The following is a 23798-nucleotide window of genomic DNA, read 5'->3' on the forward strand; positions in this document are numbered from 1 at the left end:
GATCTCAGTCTAGGGTTTTAAAATTAAGTTGAATGGAGATACTTCTAATATGGACTGGACAGCCAAGATCTCTACTGAAATTTGTAATCAATTATAAATGTCTCCTTCCAAGTAGACTACATCCATCTTTTCAATTGTGTAGATCTTGCTTCTACCCAGGGTCACTCAATCAGCCAGCTTTGAATGCTTCTGTGAATTGCCTCTTTGGCCTTAATGCCCCCCCCCCCAATAATGCTCCAGAACAGTCTTCATGTTTGCATCTTATTCAAGAGGTAACATGTTTTGGAGATTGATTTTTCATTCCTAATATTTATCAAAATAAATGAGTTTAAGATGTTTAAGATAAAAATATGCATCTTAAAAATGAGCTTCCTGTTGAGGTGGAAGGTTTTGCTTCTGGAGGTTAGACAATACAGCTATATTTAAGATCCTGAAAAGCTTGGGTTTCCCGTTTACTGTTTTCCTGTAAGCATTGTACTAAATTAATATTAATATTGTATTAAAGAAGCGATCAAGAACTTGAGAGAGGAAGTGGGCACAGGAGGAGTTGGGGGTGAGGGAGGTGGAAATTACGTAAATACAGTATTGATGTATGAAAATTTCTCAAAAATGAAAAAATATACATAAAATAAGGGTAAGTGGCAAAAAAAATATTTTGAAATCAATTCTGAGGTGACCCAGGTAACAGTTTGTGTACCTTAAGTCTTTTGTCTCTATTGCTTTTGTGAAACAGGCTGTCCCTGGGAATGACCCCAACGCTCCCTCGTGTGGTCAAAAGAGGAAGTGCAGTACCGAGGGTGGTGTGGAAAGGAGGCAAGCCCAGGCTGCCGGCTTTGTACCTGGTGCACCGAGCTGAGAAAGCAAAGATGTATGTATAGCCTTGATACAGAGAAAGAAATGAGAGGACCAGGGCCAAGGCCCCTGTCGTGCAGACAGCCTAGACCAGCATCCAGATCCAGGGAGACTTAGCTAGAGATTATCCAGTTCCCCTTCACACACAGCTCAGAGAGCTCTCTCCTGTCTCCCTCCTCGGGTTCTTCCTCTGCTTAGCTATCAATGGAAGTGCGAATCTATTGGGCTTCATTAATAATCACTCCATACTCAACTCATTGTATTTGAGGTCAGAGTTCACCCTGAGCAGAGAATTCCAGTAATGATCTCAGACCTTCAGTAACACAAGCGGAGCTCGAAGTCCTGTGTGCCTGACTGTGCTTTTGAGAGTCTCTTAAATTGGGTACCATTTGTTTTTATGGAAAACTCTAGAATTCAGTTCAGTAAATATGGCTGCATGATGATGTTAAGTGCTATTTTTTACCTTTAAAACAGAACTTTTGAGGGCTGATGAGACGGCTCAGTGGTTAGCAACACTTGTTACTCTTGCAGAGGACCTAGGCTTGGTTCCCAGCACCCACACAACAGCTCACAACCACCCCAGAACTACAGTTCCAGGGGATCTGGTGTCTTCTGACCTCCACAGACACCAGGCATATACAATGTGCAGGTAAAATACTCATGCATAAAATAAAATAAATCAAAACACAACAATGTACTTTTGGTGTGAAGGTGAGTAGTCCCAGCATCTAGGATGTATAAGAGAATAAGGAGTTCAAGGTCATCTTCCCTGACAGCCAATGTGAGGCCAGTCTGGGCTGCATGACTATATGAGACCTTGTCTCCCCCTACAATAGTTAAGGGAAGGGAGCATTTCTAGGGAGCACTTATTTCTTTCAGATGCTCCCCCAAGAGGAGTGCACTGTTCCTGGAGGTGCTGCTCAACAGATCTCTGCCTGGAGTGGACAGAGCAAGCTCTTGTTCCATCTCCCAGCACCAAAAGTCTATTTTTACTGTGTTATCCTCACACAGAGGAAGTCTCTGCTACTCAACTGATAAGAACAGATATCACACTTCACCTTAGCAAAGGGACAAGAAGTGATTTCTTTATGTCTTAAAAATAAGAAAAGGGCTAGGCAATATGGCACGTGCCTGTAATCTTGGACTCTACTTGGGAAACTGAAGAATAGAATCATGGGTTCAAGGCTAGCCTGGGACATTGTCTCAATAAACAAAAATACAAATAGGAAAAGATATAAAAGAGTTAATAAAATGTTCCTATGCAATACTGAATCAAAAAGCAAAAGTGGCCCTAGAGTCAATGACACATTTGGAAAAAGATTTCAAAAGCGTTGTCCAAGGGCGTAACAATCAATATGATGTCAAAGGGTCAAGTCCATGTCCAGAGTGCAAAAAGAAAAGTCAACCTGCCCACTAAACTGCAGGGCAGTTACAAAAAGCCACTTGCAGGAGGGGGAAGAAGGAAGTGAGAAGAGATGAGGAAGGAGGCTCTGAGGCTGGCTGCATCCTTCAACAGCATACAAGGAGATGTGACGGATGCTGACAGAGTCCGGCAAGTGCACTATGTAAGCCAACTGCCGCGTACTGTTTAAGCTCACGAGGCAGCTGGCACTGGAAATGGGGTTGGTCCTCCTCCTTCAGACTCCAAACCCCGTTGTGTGAGAAATGGGAGCCCCTAGTCTGTGACAGAGAAGAAACACAACTGACAACGAGATACCTCAAGACAGCTCTGTGTCCTTGAGAACAGCCTGAAGGAACATCATTTTCAACAGATGCTATCACTGTTTAACCCGTGATGTAAAAGTCATACAGTGGGAAGGAGAAGCTGGAAGTATAGCCATGGCAACCTCACCCCGAGAGAGCAAGCTCAACTGGGAACGCCCACTGCCTTAACTTCTCCAGCTGGTTTCTGATAATGTTCTGAATGCCTGATTGGTGATGCCGTCTCTCTGTGTTGCTGCTTGTTCCCTTACTTGGAAGTCTCACCAGAGGGGACACTGCTCTGGCTGAGACTCTCTCTATATGGATCTAGAACTGTCTTAAAATATCTTCATAGTTGATTTCTGCTGGATGTTTTGGGTGCCAATTGATGGTGTTTTTCAATATATCCATCCATCCATCCATTCATCCATCCATCCATCCATCCATCCATATGTCCATCCATCATCTATTCATCACTTCTTTTACTTTGGCTTGTTAAATACTTAAAAAATATACTCATTTAAAGCTCAAAGTGATGGATATCATAGATAATCTTTCAAAAAAGAAAGAAAAAAATCTCTATAAAATCCCAGATAACCTATCAATCATGGCAAACGCAAATACATATAAAGCAATTTCTGGACAAAGAGCTTCGCATTTAGACAGAGATTGCAATACACACAGCTGGAGAAGGCGGGAAAGAGGTCACTATGCAAAGCCACACAAGTGCCATCATATACAATAACTCTGAGCAGAATGAGGCCATGGTGCCCATTCAGCATAGTCACAACTTCAGAGAAGCAGCAGATAAAAATGGCGAAAGTCGGCCCCTCTTACAACCATCCCAGCCCCAGCAACTGGTCAGCAGGAAAGTCCTCTGCAGCCAGGCTGCTCCACTGCAATCCCCAGCTGCATCAGAGGGCCCCAGAGGCACAGCTCCCATCTACTCCGACTGGAGGAAGAGGCTGCTCCACCACCATCGCCAGCAGCATCAGAGGCCCATGGAGGCATAGCCCCTGCCTGCACTGATTAGAGGTAGAGCCCCAAGCGCCAGTCAGCAGGCAAGGCTACTGTGGCCAGGCCACTCCACTACTAGCCTCAGCAGCGTCGGAAGCTACCCAGAGGCACAGGCTCCATCTGCACCAGCTGGATAAAGAATCAATGCCTATACCTATAACCACCCCAACCCCAGATGGGCAGAAGGCAGTGTAAGAATATGGTACCACCAGAGCCTAGTGGTTCTACAACAGCAAGACCTGAACATCCTAACCTAGAAGAAGCAGAAGAAAACAACTTTTAAAATAATTTTGTAAAGATGATAGACACCCTAAAATAGGAAAAGAAAAACTCCCTTAAAGAAATGGAGGAAAAGACAAACATAAAATTGGGGGAAAAAAATCAATAAATCCCTTAAAGAAAGTATATTCAACAAATGGTGCTGGCATAACTGGATATCAACATGTAGAAGAAAGAAAATAGATCCATATCTATTGCCATGCACACAACTCAAGTCCAAATTGATCAAAGACCTCTACATAAAACCAACTACATTGAACCTCATAGAAGAGAAAGTGGGAAGTACACTTGAATGCATTAGCATAGGAAATGACTTCCTAAATATAACCCCAGCAGCACAGACACTGAGAGAAACAATAAATGGGACCTCCTGAAACTGAGAAGATTCTGTAAAGCAAAGGACACCGGCAATAATACAAAATGGCAAGATCTTCACCAACCCCACATCAGACAGAGGACCAATCTCCAAAATATACAAAGAACTCAAAAAATTAATCATCAAAAGAACAAATAACCCAATTTAAAAAAATGGGGTACAGACCTAAACAAAAAAACTCTCAACAGATGAATCTAAAATGGCTGAAAGACACTTAAGGAAATGCTCATCATCCTTAGCCATCAGAGAAATGCAAATCAAAACAACTCTGAGATTCCATCTTACACCTGTAAGAATGGCCAAGATCAAAAACAATGATGACAACTTATGCTGGAGAGGTTTTAGGGTAAAGGAAACATTCCTTCATTGCTGGTAGGAATGCAGCTGGTACAGCCACTTTGAATATCAGTATGGTGATTTCTCAGAAAATTAAGAAATAACCTTTCTCAATACCCAGTAATACCATTTTGGGGCATATACCCAAAGGATGCTTAATCATACCAAAAAGACATGTGCTCAACTATGTTCGTAGCAGCATTGCTTGTAATAGCGAGAACCTGAAAACAACCTAAATGGCCCTCAACCAAAGAATGGATAAGGAAAATGTGGTACATTTATTCAATGGAGTACACAGCAGAAAAATAATAATGACATTTTGAATTTTTCAGGCAAATGGATGGATCTAGGAAACATCATATTGAGTGAGGTAATCCAGACTAAGAAAGACAATTATCATATGTACTCACTCATAAGTGGCTTTTAGATATAAAGCAAAGAAAACCAGCCTACAATTCACAATCCCAGAGAACCTAAACAACAATGAGGACCCTAAGAGTCATACATGGATCTAATCTACATGGGAAGTAGAAAAGACAAGATCTCTTGAGTAAATTAGAAGCATGGGAACCATGGGACAGGGTTGAAGGGGAGGAAGAGTAGAGAAAAATATAGAGCTCAATAATAAAAATTTTTAAAAAAGAAAGTCAAGAAAGCCAAGAAAAAAACAATCAAACAGGTAAAGGGAACAGTCAAACAGTTCAAAACTTAAAAATTGAAATAGAGGCAATAAGAAATTATGGAAACCAAAAATCAGGGCAAATGAACAGGAATCACAGATGCAAGAATAACCAACAGAATACAAGAGATGGAAGAGAGAATTTCAAGCATTAAAGATACGATAGAGGAAATAGATTCATCCGTCAAATTCTTAAGAAAAAAAACATCCAGAAAATCTGGGGCACCATGAAAAGACCAAACCTAAGAATAATAGGGATAGAAGAAGGAGAAAAACTCCAGCTCAAAGGCACAGAAAATATTCCCAACCTAAAGAAGGACATACCTAAGACAGTACAAGAATCCCACAGAACACCAAACAGCCTGGACATCATCATCATCACCATCATCACAGTCTCCTCACCACATAATAATCAAAACACCAAACATACAGAATAAATAAAGAACATTAAGATCTGCAAAAGAAAAAGGCCAGATATCATAAAGGCAAACCTGTCAGAATTATGCCCGACTTCTTAATGGAGATTCATAAGGTCAGAAGGTCCTGGGCAGACATTTTGCAAGCAGTAAAAGACCACAGATGCAAGCACAGGCTACTGTATCCAGTGAAGCTTTCAATTACCATAGACGGAGAAAACAAGATATTCCATGACAAAACCAGATTTAAATAATACCTAACCATAAATTGAGCCCCACAGAAAGTACTAGAAAGAAAACTACAACACAACGAAGTTAGTTACACTCACAAAATCACATGCAACAGATAATCTCACACCAGAAAATCCCAAAGAAGGGAAACACACACTACTTCCAACAACAACAAAATCAGAAAATAACAGGAATTAACAATCACTGGTCATTAATATCCCTTAATATCAATGGATTCAACTTGCCTATAAAAAGACACAGGCTAACAGAAGGGATACAAAAACAGGATTCATCCTTCTGCTACATACAAGAAACACACCTCAACTTCAAAGACAGATATTACCTTAGAGTAAAAAATTTGAAAAAGATTCTCCAATCAAATGGACCTAAGAAATAAGCTGGTATAGTTAAACTAATGTCTGAAAAAACAGACTTCAAATTAAAAGTAATTAAAAGAGAACATTTCATATTCATCACACGAAAAATCCATCAAGATAAGTCTCAATTCTGAACATATATGCCCCAGATACAAAGATACCCATATCTGTAAAAGAAAATTACTAAAGCTTAAAGTACACATCAAACCCCACACACTAATAGTAGGAGAATTCAACACCCCACTCTTACCAACGAATAGGTCTGCCAAACAGAAAATTAACAGAGAAATAAGGTAACTAACAGACTTTATGGCTCAAATAGACTTAACAGACATCTATAAAATATTTCACCCAAACACAGAAAAACATACCTTCTTCTCAGAACCTCATGAAACCTTCTCTAAAACTGACTCCATACTCAGTCATAAAGCAAATCTCAACAGATACAAAAAAAAAAAAGAAAAAGAATAAGCCCCGGTACCTTATCAGATCACTATGGCTGAAAGTTAGAATTTAACAACAACACAAAATACAGAAAGCCTACAATCTCATGGAAACTAAACAACACTCAACTGAATCACCACTGGGTCAAGAAAGAAATAAAGAAAGAAACTAAAGATTTCCTATGATTCAACAAAATGAAGGCACAACATACCCAAATTTATGGGAAACTAGGAAAGCAGTGCTAAGAGGAAAGTTCATAGCACTAAGTGCCTACATAAAGAATTTGGAGAAATTGCACACTAGCGACTTAACACCATACCTGTAAGCTCTAGAACAAAAAGAAGCAAACTCATCCAGGAGTAGACAGCAAGAAATAATCAAACTGAGGACTGAAATCCATAAAATAGAAACAAAGAGAACAATACAAACGTTCAATGAATCAAAGTGTTTGTTCTTTGAGAAAAATCACTAAGATAGACAAACCTTTGTCAGGAGCCGTGTCCCCCCAAAATTTACAGGAAGCACCGCTGCGAGGAGTTTTTACAGAGGGCTTCACTTTCCAATTGTATTGAGAATAGTCTTATTGAGCAAGCCTATCTCACACCCTATCTCACACCCAAATTAACTGTTAATAGAGAGCCTCTGTTAAGGGAACCTGCCTTACATTCCAAACTATCTAGGCAACTAGGTGTGTCACCTTGTGACTTCCCGACCAAGGAATCGTGACCTGACCCATCGTAACCCCTCGGACTACGTGACGAGCGTGATGAGCGTGGAACCACGTGGCAAGACCCCATGCCCCAGCCCCCCAAGCTCCCCATCCAGGGGCTATATAAGCTGTAACCATGACCCTAATAAACTGAGGCTTTGACAACATAAGCAGAGCCTCCTTTCTCTCATCAGCCTGTGTCTTTTAGGTGGTGCCTCTCCGTGACCCTGGAATAACTGGCCAGCCAGGCGGGTTACAAACCCTAGACAGAGTAACCCGTCGAGGCGGCCTACAAACCTTTATCCAAACTAACCAAAAGGCAGAGAGAGAATATCCAAATTAACAAAATCAGAAATAAAAAGGGGGACATAACAACAGACATTAAGGAAATCATTAGGTCATTATTTCAAAAATCTATACTCCACAAAATTGGAAAACCTAAAAGAAATGAACAATTTTCTGGATAGGTACGACTTACCAAAATTAAATCAAAACCACATAAGCAAATTAAATAGCCCTATAATTGCTAAAGAAATAGAAACAGTCATCAAAAGTCTCCCAACAACAACAACAACAACAAAAAGCCCAGGACCAGATTGTTTCATCACAGAATTCTACCAGGAGTTCAAAGAACTCCCAATACTCCTTAAATTGTTCCACACAATAGAAACAGAAGGAACATTGACAAATGTTCTTTTTATGAGGCTACAGTTACCCTGATACCCAAACCACACAACTTTTTAAGACACAACTTAAAAAGAGAATTAAAGACCTATTTATGAACATTTATGCAAAAAAAAAAAAAACCCACTGGCAAACCGAATCCAAGAACACATCAGAAAAATCATCCACCAAAGATTCAGGGATAGTACAACACACAAAAATCTGTCAATGTAATCCACCATATAAGCAAACTGAAAGAAAACCACATGGTCATCTCATTAAAGGTTGAAAAAGCATTTGATAAAATCCAATACCCCTTCATGATAAATGTCTTGGAGATCAGGGATACAAGGAACATGCCTAAACATAATTAAGGCAATATACAGCAAGCCAACAGCCAACATCAAACTAAATGGAGAGAAGCTCAAAACGATTCCACTAAAATCAGGAAAAATACAAGGCTGTCTACTCTCTCCATATATATTCAATATAGTACTTGAAGTTCTGGCTAGAGCAATAAGACAAAAAAAAGAGATCAAGGGGATACAAATTGGAAAGGAAGAAGTCAAACTTTCACTATTTACAGACGATATGATAGTTTATATAAGCGATTCCAAAAAATTCTACCAGAGAACTCCTACAGCTGATAAACACCTTCAGTAAGGTGGAAGCATACAAGATTAACTCTAAAAATTCAGTAGCCCTCCTATACACAAATGGTAAATGAGCTGAAAAATAAATCAGGGAAACGTCACCCTTTATGATAGCCACAAATAACACAAACTATATTGAGGTAACTCTACCCAAACAAGTGAAAGACGAGAATGGCATGAACTTTAAGTCTCTGAAGAAAGAAATTGAAGAAGTTATCAGAAAATGGAAAGATCTCCCATGCTCTTGGATAAGTAGGATCAACATAGTAAAAATGGCAATCTTATCAAAAGTAATCTACAGATGTAATGTAATCCCCATCAAAATCCCATCACAATTCTTCACAGACCTCGAAAGGACAATACTCAACTTCATATGGAAAAGCAAAATACCCAGGATAGGCAAAATAATCCTGTACAAAAAAGGAAACTTTGGAGACAGTACCATTCCTGACTTCAAGTTATACTGTAAAATTATAGTAATAAAAAACAACTTGGTATAGGCATAAAAACAGACACATGTATCAGTGGAATCAAATTGAAGACCCTGACATTAACCCACACACCTATGAATACCTGATTTTTGACAAAGAAGTCAAAATTGTACAATAGAAAAAAGAAAGCTTCTTCAACAAATGGTGCTGGCATAACTGGATGTCTACATGTAGAAGAATGCAAATAGATCCATATCTATTGCCATGCACAAAACCCAAGTGTAAGTAGATCAATGACCTCAACATAAATCCAGCTACATTGAACTTGATTGAAAAGAAAGTGGGAAGTAGTCTTGACTGCACTGGCACAGGAGACCACTTCCTAAATATAATACCAGTAGCACAGACACTGAAAGCAATTAATAAAAGAGATCTCCTGAAACTGAGAAGCTTCTGTAAGGCAAAAGACACAGTCAATGACACAAATGGCAGCCTAAAGAATGGGAAAAGATCTTCACCAACCCCACATCTTACAGAAGGCTGATCTCCAAACTATATAAAGAAATCAAGAAACTATGAATCAAAATACCAAATAATCCAATTTTTTTAATTTATTTATTATGTATATAGGTTTCTTCCTTCATGTATCCTGCAGTAGAGAAGAGGACACCAGATCTTATTACAGATGGTTGTGAGCCACCATGTGGTTGCTGGGAGTTGAACTCAGGACGTCTGGAAGAGCAGCCAGTGCTCGATTCCTCTGAGCCATCTCTCCAGCCACCCAAATAATCCAATTTTTAAAATGAGGTAAAGATCTAATTCTCAACAGAAGAATCTCCAATGGCTGAAAAACACTTAAAGAATTGTTTAACATCCTTAGTCATTGGGAAAATGCAAATCAAAACAACTCTGAGATATCATCTTATACAGTCAGAATGGCCAAGATCAAAAACACTGAAGACAACTTATGCTGAAGAGGATGTGGAGTAAGGGGGAACACTCCTCCATTTCTTGTGGTAATGCTAACTGGTACTTTTGTATGGCAGTTTCTCAGAAAATTGGGAATCAATCTACCTTAAGACCAAAAAATTCCTTTATTGGGCATATGATTAAAGGATACACATTCATATTACAAAGACATTTGCTCAACTGTGTTCATAACAGCTAGAACCTGGAAACAACCTAGATGCCCCTAGCCTGAGAATGAATAAAAAAAATGTGGTACATTTACACAATGGAGCGCTGCTCAGTAGAAAAAAAAAAAACAATGCACCTTGAAATTTGCAAGCAAATGAATAGAACTAGAAAAAAAACATCCTGGGTGACATAAACCAGACCCAGAAAGGCAAACATAGCATGTACTCATAAGAGGATATTAGACATAAAGAAAAGGATAACCAGGCTACAATCCACAAGCCCTGAGAAGTTAGGTAACAAAAAGGACCCTAAGAGAAATAGACACGCATGGATGCCCCTGGGAAGGGGAAATAGATAAGATATCCCGAGTAAATTGGGGGAGGGGGGTAAAAAGGGAGAGGAGTACATGGGGGAACAGAATGGTTGAGTTGTGGGGGAGGAACAGAGAAGGAGAGTAAGGAAAGAAAGATCTTGATTGAGTGAGCCATTAATAGGTTAGGGAGAAACCTGGTGCTAGGGGAACTCCCAGGAATCCACAAGAAAGACCCCAGCTAAGATGAAGGCTGAGGGGGGAGCAGGAAGAGGGGAGGGAGGGGGAACTGTGGTTGGTATGCAAAATGAAAAAAAAACTTTTAAATAAAATATGTGTAAAATAAAAGGATAAAAAAAATGGCAAAAGTCGGCTTTGATAGAGCTGAGAAATGTTCTGGAAAGTTCATTTACCAGTCAGGAACTTCTTAGGACTAGGAAAGGATTTTTCCACCCAAACAATCTCATGAAGTATGGCAAATACCTAGCAGTGGTCTATCAAAGCACACCTCAGCCACAACAGAGCCTCCTGGTGAGCTGCTAACAACCCCATCTAAAGCACAGATTCTGGGTCCCATGGGCTTCAAGGGAGGCGAGAGGAAAGTACTGACTCCATCTGGGCCTGAGCAACCTGCCCAGCACTTACAGCTCTTAGGGTTTTGTCAACAATGAGTGATCCGAAAAGCCAGAAGAGTAGAGTCATGCCCAACCCGGCCATTGAGGTGCCGGACATCTGAGACCCATGACAGTCTATATTCATTATTAATGGGCCATTGAACGATGGCATTGATTTCCACGAGGGTGGTGTTTTTATGTATGGCACACACATTATTTATTGAGCATCAGTGTTATTAGGTACTTTTCATTAATTCCAGTTAAATCCTCCTTACCATCCTTGGAGACAGTTCAGATGAGGACACGGACACAGGCTGGGAGAGGTGGAAGGAATTGCTAGCCCTCTGTTGCCCAGCCATGGGAACTGGCTTCAGATCTGATGAGAAGGCCTTTCCAAGGTCTCCGCTCTGCTCTTGCTTCACACTGCCTCTTGGAGGGGCCAATAAGGATGATCTAGCAAGATGAAGCTTTCAGTCCTCATCAGGCACGTCCTTTAGGACCAGTGCCAGGGTCAACCACAAAGAACTGACCACTGTGTCCGCTCAATAGTGCTTTGTGTGGTTTCCTTCAGGGGACCTTTCTGGAGAGATCCTGAGAACTAGCGCTCTGACTGTGGCTGCTGTGTGCATGTTTGGGAAGTTGCTCTTCAGTTTTGCTGTAGTTCAATCAATTAGTTGAGAAGAGTCACAAAAGACTATGAGAACATACAGAGGAAGGGGAGGCATGGGGCGCTTCACTTGACAGGCATTGATGAAACAGATTCTCGTGGGAGGCATCTGTTGGAGCAGAAAGGCCAGAATATTGTCTCTGTTCTTTACAAGAGGTTCAAAGAAGTAAAGTTATTGAGACTGAGAAATCATCTAGCCACCTAGGCCTTCAGAAACAAGAAGGAGAAATGTGTAATACTAATTCTAGTTGTTAGAGAAAAAGAAAATGACCATACTTACCAGAGAAGAGCTAAGATTTCCTATTTCATCAGAGATACATAGACAGCTGTCCTTCCACTTCAGCTTGGGTTAATGAGACAGCGTGCTGACCAGGGAATTAGAGCAGACTAAACAAAGACGCGTACACACAAATCTCCTGCTTTCACCAAGTTCATAATAGCATTAAAATGCCACATGCACACACACACACACCATGGATGTAGTTGAGGGACTATATTTGGGAAGAAGGAAGGAAATAAGCAGAAGTTGGGGCGGGACAAAGGAGGTAATGAGGGTGACCATGAACCAAGTTCAATGATACACATGGATAAAAATGTCCTAAAGAAACCCCATATTTTGTTTGCTTAGTAAAAGAAAATTGGTAATAAGAAACAGTTGCCTATCACTGTGTGTCATGTCTACAACCCAGCACTTGAGATTGGAAGTTTAAGGGTAGCCTCAAAACAAGACTGCCTCAAAACAAACAAAAAACTAAATTAATTAATCAATTAAAATGAGTACATAAAAATACATGGGCTTTAAGGGACCCTGTTATCTTTAGATGTGCATTGCATTTCAATGTCATAAACTCCATTCAGAGAAGCTTGGAGAACAAACAAGCCAAGAAATTCAGATGCACTGGTATCCAGGAGGAGGGGAAGCTCACATTCACTGACATGACTAGAGCATCTTGCTGTATCTCACAGAGACTTTGTAGGGAAATGAGCAACCCCTGCCTAGGATCAGGTCAGACATTTTACGTTCATATTCATATTCTCTCCCTCCCTTCCCCCTTCCTTCCCTAACTTCCTGCAGAGGAAATGGAGGCATGGAGATTTTAAGTGACGGCCACTGTGGCTGAGATAAGCAGCTCCATCTAAAACCATCAGTTGCCGTACTCTTGACCTAGGCTTTGTTGAGCTGTACAACACCCAGAGCACACAGCCTGATAGTCAGAGCCCCTTAAATGGCACACCGGGGACCCAAAGGGCAAGCATGTCAGGGGGCAGAATTCTCTCTGGATCTAGGCTTTGCCCCCTTAGTATTTTAGGAAAGAATTTTTTGGGGGTAGGTTATTTGATGTATATGTGAGTGCTGTGTGTGCGTGTGCATGCCCATGCACACGCCCATGCACCTAGTATGTATGCATGAATGTTTTTGCAGAAGTGTGTACAGGCAGATGCTCCTGCCTGTAGAGGTCAGGGGTTGATGTCTGTTACCTTCTTTGCATTATTCACTGAGACAGGGGCTCTCACTGAACCCAGAGCTCACTGATCAGGTTAGTTTAGCTGGCCGGCTTGCCCCACAGTTTCCTGGTCTCCACCTCTGCAGCAGTGGGATTTTAGGCAGCCTGTCACACCCAGCAGCATTTATGAACTCAGCTCCTGTAGCTTGTGAGGCAAGCATTTCATCCACAGAGTCACCTCGGTGGATTCTATCAATCATTCACTTCTGCTTTTTATCTCACATCACAATCCACGGTGAATCTTTGTGTTCATCAAATTAAGTGAAGAACTGAAGACCAAGAGAAAGAAAAAATAATGCAAAAGAACAAACAAGAAATCAGATGGAAGTGAGCCCCGTTGTCTCCCGCGTACTTACAGGAGCAGCATTGGCCAGAGAAGCCCAAAGCATCAAAAGTCCATAATTTGGACTATGTTGGCGTGATTCTGTCTCCACAACATCCAGAACGGCCTGCACGAGGGTCTGTGTGAAGGAAATGACTGTGAGACCACAGCTATGTGAGGAGGAATGACGCCCATAAACAAGAGATCACCCTCTGCATGTGCTTAACAGTGTGGCTGTGTACACGTGCATGCGCACAAAGGGGCCAGAGGTCAACACTGGCTGTCTTTCCTCCATCCCCCTCCACCTTTATTTTTGAGACAAAGTCTCTCATGGAACCTGAACCTTCTCAGTTCAGCTAGCTGGGCTAGCCAATGAGTTTCAGGAATCTACCTCTGTTTGCCCAGAGTCAGGGTTACGGGCATGTGTCACACCCAGATTTTTGTGTGGGTTCTGGGGATCTGAACCTCAGCTCTTCAGCTTGCTCAGGAGGCACTTTGCCTAGACTGAGTCATGACCCTGGAACTGTTTATTTGTCTTTAACCCAGGAGAGATTGTCTGCCATTCACAGGCTTGCAGTCTAAGGCATGCTAAGGCCCTCTATACTGGGTGGGAGTATGGGAATGGGGAACAGGAATTCCAGGGGAACGTAGCTGAATTTCTGTCTTGTGGCTTCACTATTAGGGCAACAAATGATCCTGTATAAGTCACTTGACTATTCCAGTGATTGAATTTCCATATCCATAAGATGGCCTTGATATGGTACCGACCTCATAAAATTTTGAGAGTTGAATATTAGTACAGTTGCTGATAAAATACTTGAAACAAAATTAATGTTCTCTGTAGCTCAAGATGGCCTTGAGCTCCTGACCTCTGACCTCTCCCTCCTTGGTGCTGAGATTGTAAGAATGTACCAGCACACCTGATTTATTCAGTACTGGGGATGAACCTGGGGCATTGTGCAGGCTAGGCCATCACTTTCTAAGTGAACTACACTCAGGCACAACACTGGCTTTTGCTTTTTTTTTTTTTTTTGCTGAGCATTGATTGGTTGCTTGAGATGTTTTGTTTTCATAAATAGCGTCTGTGGTTTTTGAGACAGAGTCTCACTACGTAGGCCTGGTTGACCTGGAACTCACTATGTACCCGAGACTAGACTTGAACAAACAGAGATCTTCCTGCCTCTACCTTCCAAATATCAGGATTAAAGGCATGTACCACCACACCTACCTGTTACTACTACTACTACTACTACTACTACTACTACTATTATTATTATTATTATTATTATTATTATTATTATTATAACACAATGTTAGAGATTGAAATCAGGTCCTCCTGCATACCAGGCAAGCATCCTACTAGCTGAGCTACATACTCAACTCAAATGTTACCCTTTCAACATAAGCAAACCTCTGCACATAAGAAAATTAAGTAGCAAGGCATGGTGGTACAGGGTTATAATCAAGCAACTTGGAAGGTTAGGGAAGGAGAACTTTAAGCTCAAAGTATGTTTGGTCTCTAAAAGTGGGTCTAAGACCAGCTCTGTTGACTTAGTAAAATTCCTTTCTCAAAAGTAAAAAGCAGAGCTAGAGATATACCTGGGAAGCAGAGGACTTGCCCAGCATATGTGAGGAGCTCAGTTCAAGCTCCTGGGAAAACCCAGATGTTCTGACTTAAATGGCACCAGCTCAGAGCACAGCATCATCTACCTACTCTGGTTGTTTTCCCACGTGATTGCATTCAGGGGGCTTCTTAGTTTGCCTTTGCCCATGGTTGCTTCTCTGCCAGGTGCTGGATGTGCTTTTAATCTTAACTCCATATGGTGATAGGAAAACAAGATGGGCTCTAGGATCCATCCCCCGCTTGCCTTAGGGCAGTGTAATTTTAACGTCTTCACTGGTGTTTAGCTCGGTGATATATTAGCCATGAAGCAGCTAGTATTAGTCACATTCAGTACACACGAGGAAAAAGCACAATAATGCTAGTGTGAAAGAAATGCACACGTAGGCAGGATGAAAATGGAGTTGCTGGTGTCACTTGCTGCTAATGAAGCATGCAAGTCTTCCAGATTAGCCCTGCCAATCGTCTTCTTGGCATTAAAATTGTCACAAGAAACCATCATAACTGCCTTCTGAATATTAGCTGGTGTGCCATTGTCTATCATGTCCAGAAGAATAGCAAAACTGGTCGTTCTAATTACGGATTTCATTTTCTGCTGCTCTACAGCACGTCTAGCTGGTCCAGGTGTCTGTGAGGGATTGTCTTGACTGCGTTAACTTCTGTAGGGGGCCCAGGCCACCGTGGAGGAAGCCTAAGCCTGTGAATGATCAGAGCCTTCAGCAAGTTTAAGCAGCTTCTCCGTGGTTCCTGCCTCTAGTGTCCTTCCTGGAGTTCTTGCCCTGACTTCCCTCAATGATCGATTATGACCTGGAAGCACAAGATGAGGTAAGCCCTTCCCTCCCCTAAGTCCCTTTGGTCTTGATATTTATCACAGCAACAGGAAGAAGACAAGGACAAAGAGACTGTGTTGGTTTCATTCCCTGCAGCCGTGATTAAAACGAAAAATAAATAAATACCCCACCAAATGCAACTGGGAGAAAAGAACTGTTTTAACTCCTAATCCCAGATTACAGTCCACCACTTTGGGAAAGCCAAGGCAGAAAAGGGCTAGCCACATCCATCGTCAAGAATAAAGAGCAAGGAAGGCATGCATGCTAGTGCCCAGCTGGCTTTCTCCACTCCTCAACAATCCAGGATCCTCTACAGAGGGAACGGTGCCACCCACTGTGCAATCAAGATAACCCCTTGGAGGCACACCCGCCATAAAATCCCTCATTTCTGTTCTCTTCCCAGGTGATGCTAGATTGTGTCAGTTTGAAAATTAAAACTAACCACCACAGATACAAACCATGTACACAGTTTTTTTTCCCTTAAGGCTGTCTTGCTGTCTTCCTCTCCAGAGTTAAGTAGCATTGCTAGTGACATTTAATATACAACTAAAATCAGAAGCTTTCTGTACCATTTTTAAATGCTAAAATATTTGAAGTGGGGTTTTTGTTTGTTTGTTTTGGGCACTAAAGATTGGAACCAGCATGCCAAGAAATCACCCTATCACTGAGCACATCCACAGACTTCTCTTTATTCTGAGACAGTCTCACTAGGTAGTCCAGGCCTTGAACTTGCCATTCTCCTGCCCCAGCCTCCTAAGCAGCTGGAATTGAACATCTTTAGATACAGTTTTTAAGTGACCATGTGTTCTCTGCATGTATGTTTATGTGTGTGTTGGTGTACATATATATATGCACATACATACACATATATGTGTGTACGTATATATATGTATGTATATGTTTTACTGTGGACCCTCCAACTGGTCTGGTTTCATTCCTCGAGGCCATACCAGGTGACTTTGGCCTGGTGAGTAAGGATGATCACCTGCAACCAATCAACAAGAACAAAAAAATCAATATGGCATGGCTCAAACCAAAGTCCTATAGGCACTGGATGGAAGCTAAGCTTCTGTGTGACTTTCTCAGGGGACGAGTGGGGAGCTGATGTTGCCCAAACAGGTCAAGAGAATGACAAGAACCCTGAGTCACTTATTCCTTACCTCCTTAAATAACCAGAATCACCCAATCTTAACCCATATAGTTCTGTTGTTTTGTCATTAGTCTTAGATGGGAACTTGGTTTTCTGAGTTCCATAGTTCTCTACCTAGCATTTCTCCACCTGTGGGCCATGACCACTGGAAAGCAGGTATTTCCAATGGTCTTGGTGTGAGACACTACTTAGTAGCAAAATTACAGTTATGAAGTAGCAACAAGAATAAATTTATGGTTGGGGGCTCCTAAGACCATCAGAAATATTGTGCTTTCTGATGGTCTTGACCCACAGATTGAGATCCCTGTTCTAGCCTTTTTCTATACAACCAAGGTGCTCAGCTCAGGCTATGAAAACATTGTATTTGTTGTATGGAAAGATAGGTGGCCTAATTTGAGAACTATGCCATAAAGCAACAAAGACCTTTAAATTGTATGTCTGTCCTTTGATACAGTCAACTGTGTAAAAACAAAACAAGACAAAATAAAATAAAAAACTCACGAGTTTCATCTTATTTTGTTGTTTGTAGCATCCATTTTGCAACCCTATAGAACAGAATGCTTTGATGCTATGAGGCCATGATATTAAAATAATGTATATAAGCAGGCCTAGTGTATCACTTGGTATAAAAATTATATCCAATCACACACATTTCCTGGCTAAGAAATGTTTTATAATAACCACTGTTTAGTCCCATGTTCATTACACATATCTTAGTGAAGGAAGAGGTACCTACCCTGGAATGGCCTGCTACTGACTCGTGAGCTTTGATTTCGTCAATGTTTTTCTCAAACAGCTTCAGGAGCCACCTTTTGGACTTTGACCAGTTTCTGCATTAAAAGCAAAACAAAAAAACAGAAAATCAGTGATTTGCAAGGGTTAGGGTCACAGGTTAAGACATAAAAGGAGAGAATGTTGGGGCTAGAGAGATGGCTCAGTGGTTAAGAGCACAGGCTGCTCTTTCAGAGGACCCAGGTTCAATTCCCAGCACCCACATGGCGGCTCACACCTGTCTGTAACTCCAGTTCCAGGGGATCTGACTCCCTCACATAGACATGCAGGCAGGCAAAATACCAGTGCAAATGAAGTAAATAACTTATATACTTTTTAAGAAATAGAGAATGTTTCTTAAAGTAAAATAATTTTCTCAAATTTCATCTCTGATTATAGTTAGAATTTCCACAGAGGTCCACTTCTGAATTATTAGTTCACAGGCAAAACTGAGGGGACAAGAAAACGAATTTGGGCTGTCATTGAAGAAGAAAGGGGGTGTCAATTGCTTGGTTCATTTCACTGTGCCCATCTTAAGAGTGATGGGTAAAAGCCCGGCATAGAGGCCAGATGCTGGTCCAGCTAAACAAAGCCCATTGGTTATCGTCACTTTATTCTTGTCTAACCAATACCAGCATCCACGGCTAATGAGCTGGATGCTCTGCAAAATCAATGCTGAAATTCTCAACTTGGAGGTGATCGCATTAGGGAACAGGGCATTAAAGACAATAATTGCACGACAGGGTGAACCCTTTATCAACGGGATTAGTGTCATTATAAAACCCCGGAAAGCACTTGATTGCCTCTTCCACTCTGAAGGCACAGTCAGAAGCTGACAGTCTGTCATCAAAAGGAAGCCCTTCTCAGAAACCACCCTGCTGGTAGCCTCAGTCTCCAAACTATGGTTATAAGTTACCCATCTATGCCAAAATAACTATCCAAATAGAATAAAACATAGAGCAACTCCAAGAACTTTTTAAAATTCAGTTGCTTCTCACTGCATTTTACAAATATTTATCTGAGCTAATGGTAACAAATGCATTTGATCACCACTTACTCACACCTTACGGAGGAGCAGGCTGAATCAGCAAGGATTCAAACAGAATCAACTCAGTAATGATACACTGTACTTCAAAAGAGCCTCAGGTACAATCTCCATAGCATCTCTCTCTCTCTCTCTCTCTCTCTCTCTCTCTCTCTCTCTCTCTCTCTCTCTCACACACACACACACACACTGTTTTTAGAAAGGAAGGGATAGGGAAGATGAGGATGGAGGGAGGCAGGAAGGAGGAAGAAAGAACAGAGAGAAGGAAGGGAGAAGTCTTTTTCGTTCCTCCTTCACTTCACACGTGCACACTAAAATAAGCAGGCTACAGAGCCTGGTGTGACGGTGCACTCCTGCAATGCCAGCAACCTGGAGGCTGAGGCCATGAGTTCCAGGGCCAGCATGAGCTACACAGTGAGAACACCACATGGCCTGCCACCACCGATTTTTTAAAAAGTCATAGGAACACCTTCCTTCCATCTCAACTGATGCTATCCTGCTGAAGAGAAAGAAATGCGGCTGGAATACGACTTAGCGGACAAAGCACTTGCCACACAGTATTGGAAGACCAGAGGAGTTTGAGGCTCCAGATGGAGACAACAGAAACCCTCAAAGCTTGGCCAACTAACCTGAATGATGCTGGAATGTTTTAGGCCCCGTCTAAAACAAGGTGGGAAGCAAGTACCAAAGCCCAGTTTCCTCTGACCTCCACTCATTCACTGCAGCAAGCGCACTACACCCCCAACACACGCACCTACATCCTACACACATATACGCATATGAAATAAAAATAAAGCATAAAATAAATAAATAAATAAATTAGAGAGATGGGAGCTAAGAAGGCTGTTGAGAAGGCAAAACGCTTGTTGTGCAAGCCCAAGGACCTGCATGCAGATCACCATCGCCCACGTGAAAGCCAGCACGGACGGCAGCGTGCACGTGCAATCCCATGCAGTGATGGGGAATGCTGGGTCTCGGTCATCAGCCAGCCTAGACAAAATGGTTCGCTCTTGAGGATCAGTCTTATGCCAAAACCTACGGTGCAGAATGATAAAGCAAGACAACTGATATCATCCTCTGGCCTCCACTCATACGGGGCACACCTGTGCGCACACATATCAAAGCGAGAGTGAGATGGAGGTTAGCTAGAGATATATGTTGCTGAAAAGAGAAATTTGATCAAAGAACCAATTAGAGAAGGCCACCCTACCTCAGGAGCCATTCCGGTAGCTGGGATCCATACTCAAAACCCTCATCGTAAGTTTTAAAATGCTGGTAGAACTCCTTGGTTTTCCTCTCGTCTGTGGGAAACAAGCCTTTCTTAAAGAGAGTATTGACCGTGGCTGGATAAAGAAGATGCCTGCAAAGACAAGGACGCTCAGGAAGTCAACCGAGTAACCAATAAAAACTTTATCTACAAAGACAGAATTGCCTTAAAATGCCAGCTGAGCAGTGGATAAGGCGACACAACTTTGGGGAAAAGTCATTCTTAGGTCTTAACGTCTGCTGCTGGAAATCAAGCTGCCCTTCAAGGACGACTGAAACGTGACTGTTTATCTGAAGATTTTTTAAAAATCTTTTCTTAAAAACAAGACAACAAACAAAACTTTGTTTTGAATTATGTGTGTACATGTGTCTCTGCATGGATGGGTGAATGGAGGTGCCTCTGACAATCAGAAGTCGGACCTCCCTGGCACTGGGCTTATAAGCAACTGTGAGCTGTGTAATATATGTGCTGGGAATCAAACTTGGGTCCTGGGGAAGACCGTGTGTGCTCTTAACTACTGAGCCCTCTCTCCAGCCCTGAAGATGTAAAAATCCATTCTAAGGAAGCATCTTTGACCCATAAAAATGAATGTCACTCATTAGGAATTTATTTAGAAAATGGTAACAGCTAGGACACCACTCAGGTCTTTTTTTTTTTTTTTTTTTTTTTTTTGGATTTTCAAGACAGGGTTTCTCTGTAGCTTTTGGTTCCTGTCCTGGAACTAGCTCTTGTAGACCAGGCTGGCCTCAAACTCACAGAGATCCACCTGGGATTAAGGGCATGCGCCACCACCGCCCGGCCACTCAGGTCTTTGAATGTAGCAGCAAATAAACTAAGAATAAAAGGGGGTAACAGAAACCATTCCTTTCTTAAATTCTCACAAAAATCTGCATATTCAAACTACTGCCTGCTGGATTATCTATTGACGTCACCTGTTTCGGCATGAATGAAATGAGAATGTCCCCTACAGGCTTCTGTATTCAAATCCTTGGTCTCCACTGGTGGCACTGCTTGGGAAGGTTATGGAATTTCCAGGAGGTGGAGTCTTGCTGAAGGAAGTACATCACTGTGAGGTGGGGTTTTGAGAGTTCATACCCTTATTCCACTCCTAGGTCACTCTCTCCGCCTTTGTACTCCTAGGGGTCTACTGGGGTGAGAAAGTGTTTTGGTAACTCAAGTTTCTCACATGGAGACTCTATGGCTCTTCTTTGGCCAAGTGACTGCTGGTTTACTTGCTCACTATAAAGTGAGAATGCTAAACTAGAAAGTGCCTTTTAATTAGAATTTAAATGCTTTTTTTTTTTAAAAAAAAAAAAATCTCATAGTAGCCTAGTTAGAGAGAGAACATTAATCCGCCGGGTGAATTTCAAAATCCGATGTATTAGCTCCACGTATTTTATTTGAAGATTAAAACAACTGTTTACCTTACAAAGTCGTTCAGGTCCACTGTCCCCCGGGCACCTAAGTCTTCCAGTTGCTCATGGAATGCCTCACTCAGCTGCCCAGTAAACTGATGTGTGCTGAAAGTACCCATCTTCCCCTTCATCAAGACATACAGTTTTTCATGCAGTGAAAAAAAGACATGCTTGGGAATCCATGCTAAAGACAATTTAGGGAACTAGTATCAAAATGAGCGACAATCCCTTTGCGACACAGAATCGGCCAGGAGGGGCTATTGACAAAGCCCTCCGGGCACAGGAAATCAGTAGATCTCTTCTCAAGATGCTCTATAAATGAGGGAGAGGGTTGCTACTTTTAGTTCCTTCTTTCCCCCATCCACGTTCAAGGTATGCAGAAAACGCAGAGGGTCTTTAAACTCTCAGCATTCCAAAAGCTATTAATTACACTTAGACCATTCACTACTTTCCCAACCAAATCCCATTTCTACACATACACACCAACACCCCCCAAATTCCTCTCCTACTTATCTTCTTGACCATTCCTTCCAGCAGAATAACTCTGACCCAACTCCAGAACACTTCTTCCTAGAAATCTCCTTCTTCCCTCTACAGTATCACCTCAGGTTCAGTCAGGGTAGCATCAAGACTTTTGAATTTTTAGACTACTTTCTAAAAAAATTTTATCTAGTTTATCTAGTTTGATTAACCAAATAAAAGAATCTTTTAAAAATCTTTAAAAACTAATTTGTATTTTATGATTTTGCTATGTTCAGGTTATATTTTGTATAACGTGATTTAAATTAAATGTTGATCTCTTAAACATGCTAGGGGCTGTTTGGTCAGGATAAGAAGCTGGCTGAAGAGGAAATGCTAACAAATTTTATCTGTTCAGTAGAAATGCACATGAGAGGTCACAGCAGAGCCCTAGGCGAACATTCCCATAATATCCATATGCCTCTAGCAGGTAAGTACGTTCCTTTTACTGAAGAAGTATGTTAGCGTATAAAACAACAGCCTTCAAAATATACTCATCGACCAGAAACTCCATGGCTTACACATCAACAAACACTAAATAGCAGTGAATTTACCCAATAGACTGTGATCTTAAAATAGCTAAACTTTTCATCTCTGAGAGGTTTTCAAAGATTTTTGTCTTAATACGAAGAAATGCATGACAGAGTACATTATAAGACTCTAAGAAGGGATGGGGGGACGGACAGAAGAAGGACACCTTAGCACCTTAGGCAAGAAGAAGTCAGGCAGGCATTCAGAGAAGATGCATGGTCTAGGCACAGGACCTAGGGAGACCCAGGCAGAGCAGGAACACAGTCTCCAGTAACAGCAAGCAGGCTAAGACAGACGGAGACTGTAAGAAAGGAGAAGCCAGCCCAGCTAGCATTATTGCCCCAATGGGCACTCTCAGGAGAGGTCACAATTATGGCTTGCTTATTAAGCAGGGGAACTCTACTCTGGATAAGCAGAGTACAATTTGAACTAAGAGCTTTAGCCTGTAGAACTTTGTATTCACAGCAGAAGGCTGTAGTTAATAAGACACTAGAGATTCCAAACAGCCCCTAAATGCACCAGTGACAGAAGCCTATCTTACCTACTTAAATGAAACCCAAATGTACCAGCCTTCCAATCATTTCCTTTCCAATGGCCCAGCCTAATGCATATACTCTTTTTCCTTCCTTCTAACCCTACTTTAATAACAAAATAATTGCCCTTCACTACTCTGTTATTTTTGTTGTTGTTGTTTGTTTTGGTTTTTCGAGACAGGGTTTCTCTGTAGCTTTGGTGCCTGTCCTGGAACTAGCTCTTATAGACCAGGCTAGCCTTGAACTCACAGAGATCAGCCTGCCCCCCAAGTACTGTGGGATTAAAGGCGTGTACCACCACCACCGGCCAGCTGCCCTCCACTATTCTTGATAGAGGATTGAGGATATAATTTTACTCAAAATTACTCTTGGGTTTCGATGTTATACTTCAAGGAAA

The 23798-nt window shown here is 41.6% G+C and overlaps 1 protein-coding gene and 1 non-coding gene across 2 annotated transcripts in view; both read right to left on the reverse strand.

The window, feature by feature from the left end:
* The window catches only part of LOC130861993 (24-hydroxycholesterol 7-alpha-hydroxylase), a 92304-nt gene that overhangs the window by 60447 nt on the left and 8059 nt on the right, over positions 1-23798 (reverse strand). The window contains exons 3-6 of the mRNA XM_057751360.1: positions 21828-22002; positions 20347-20496; positions 18057-18150; positions 13754-13858 (exon numbers count right to left, since the gene is read on the reverse strand). Coding sequence (XP_057607343.1) covers positions 13754-13858; positions 18057-18150; positions 20347-20496; positions 21828-22002 — 524 coding nt within the window. The remainder of the gene's footprint in view (positions 1-13753; positions 13859-18056; positions 18151-20346; positions 20497-21827; positions 22003-23798) is intronic.
* On the reverse strand, positions 1744-1934 carry LOC130862467 (U2 spliceosomal RNA). Its single transcript, XR_009055641.1, has one exon. It is a non-coding gene; the product is annotated as a U2 spliceosomal RNA (small nuclear RNA).

This window comes from Chionomys nivalis, chromosome 19, assembly GCF_950005125.1.
Source record: "Chionomys nivalis chromosome 19, mChiNiv1.1, whole genome shotgun sequence".
NCBI classification, from domain to species: domain Eukaryota; kingdom Metazoa; phylum Chordata; class Mammalia; order Rodentia; family Cricetidae; genus Chionomys; species Chionomys nivalis.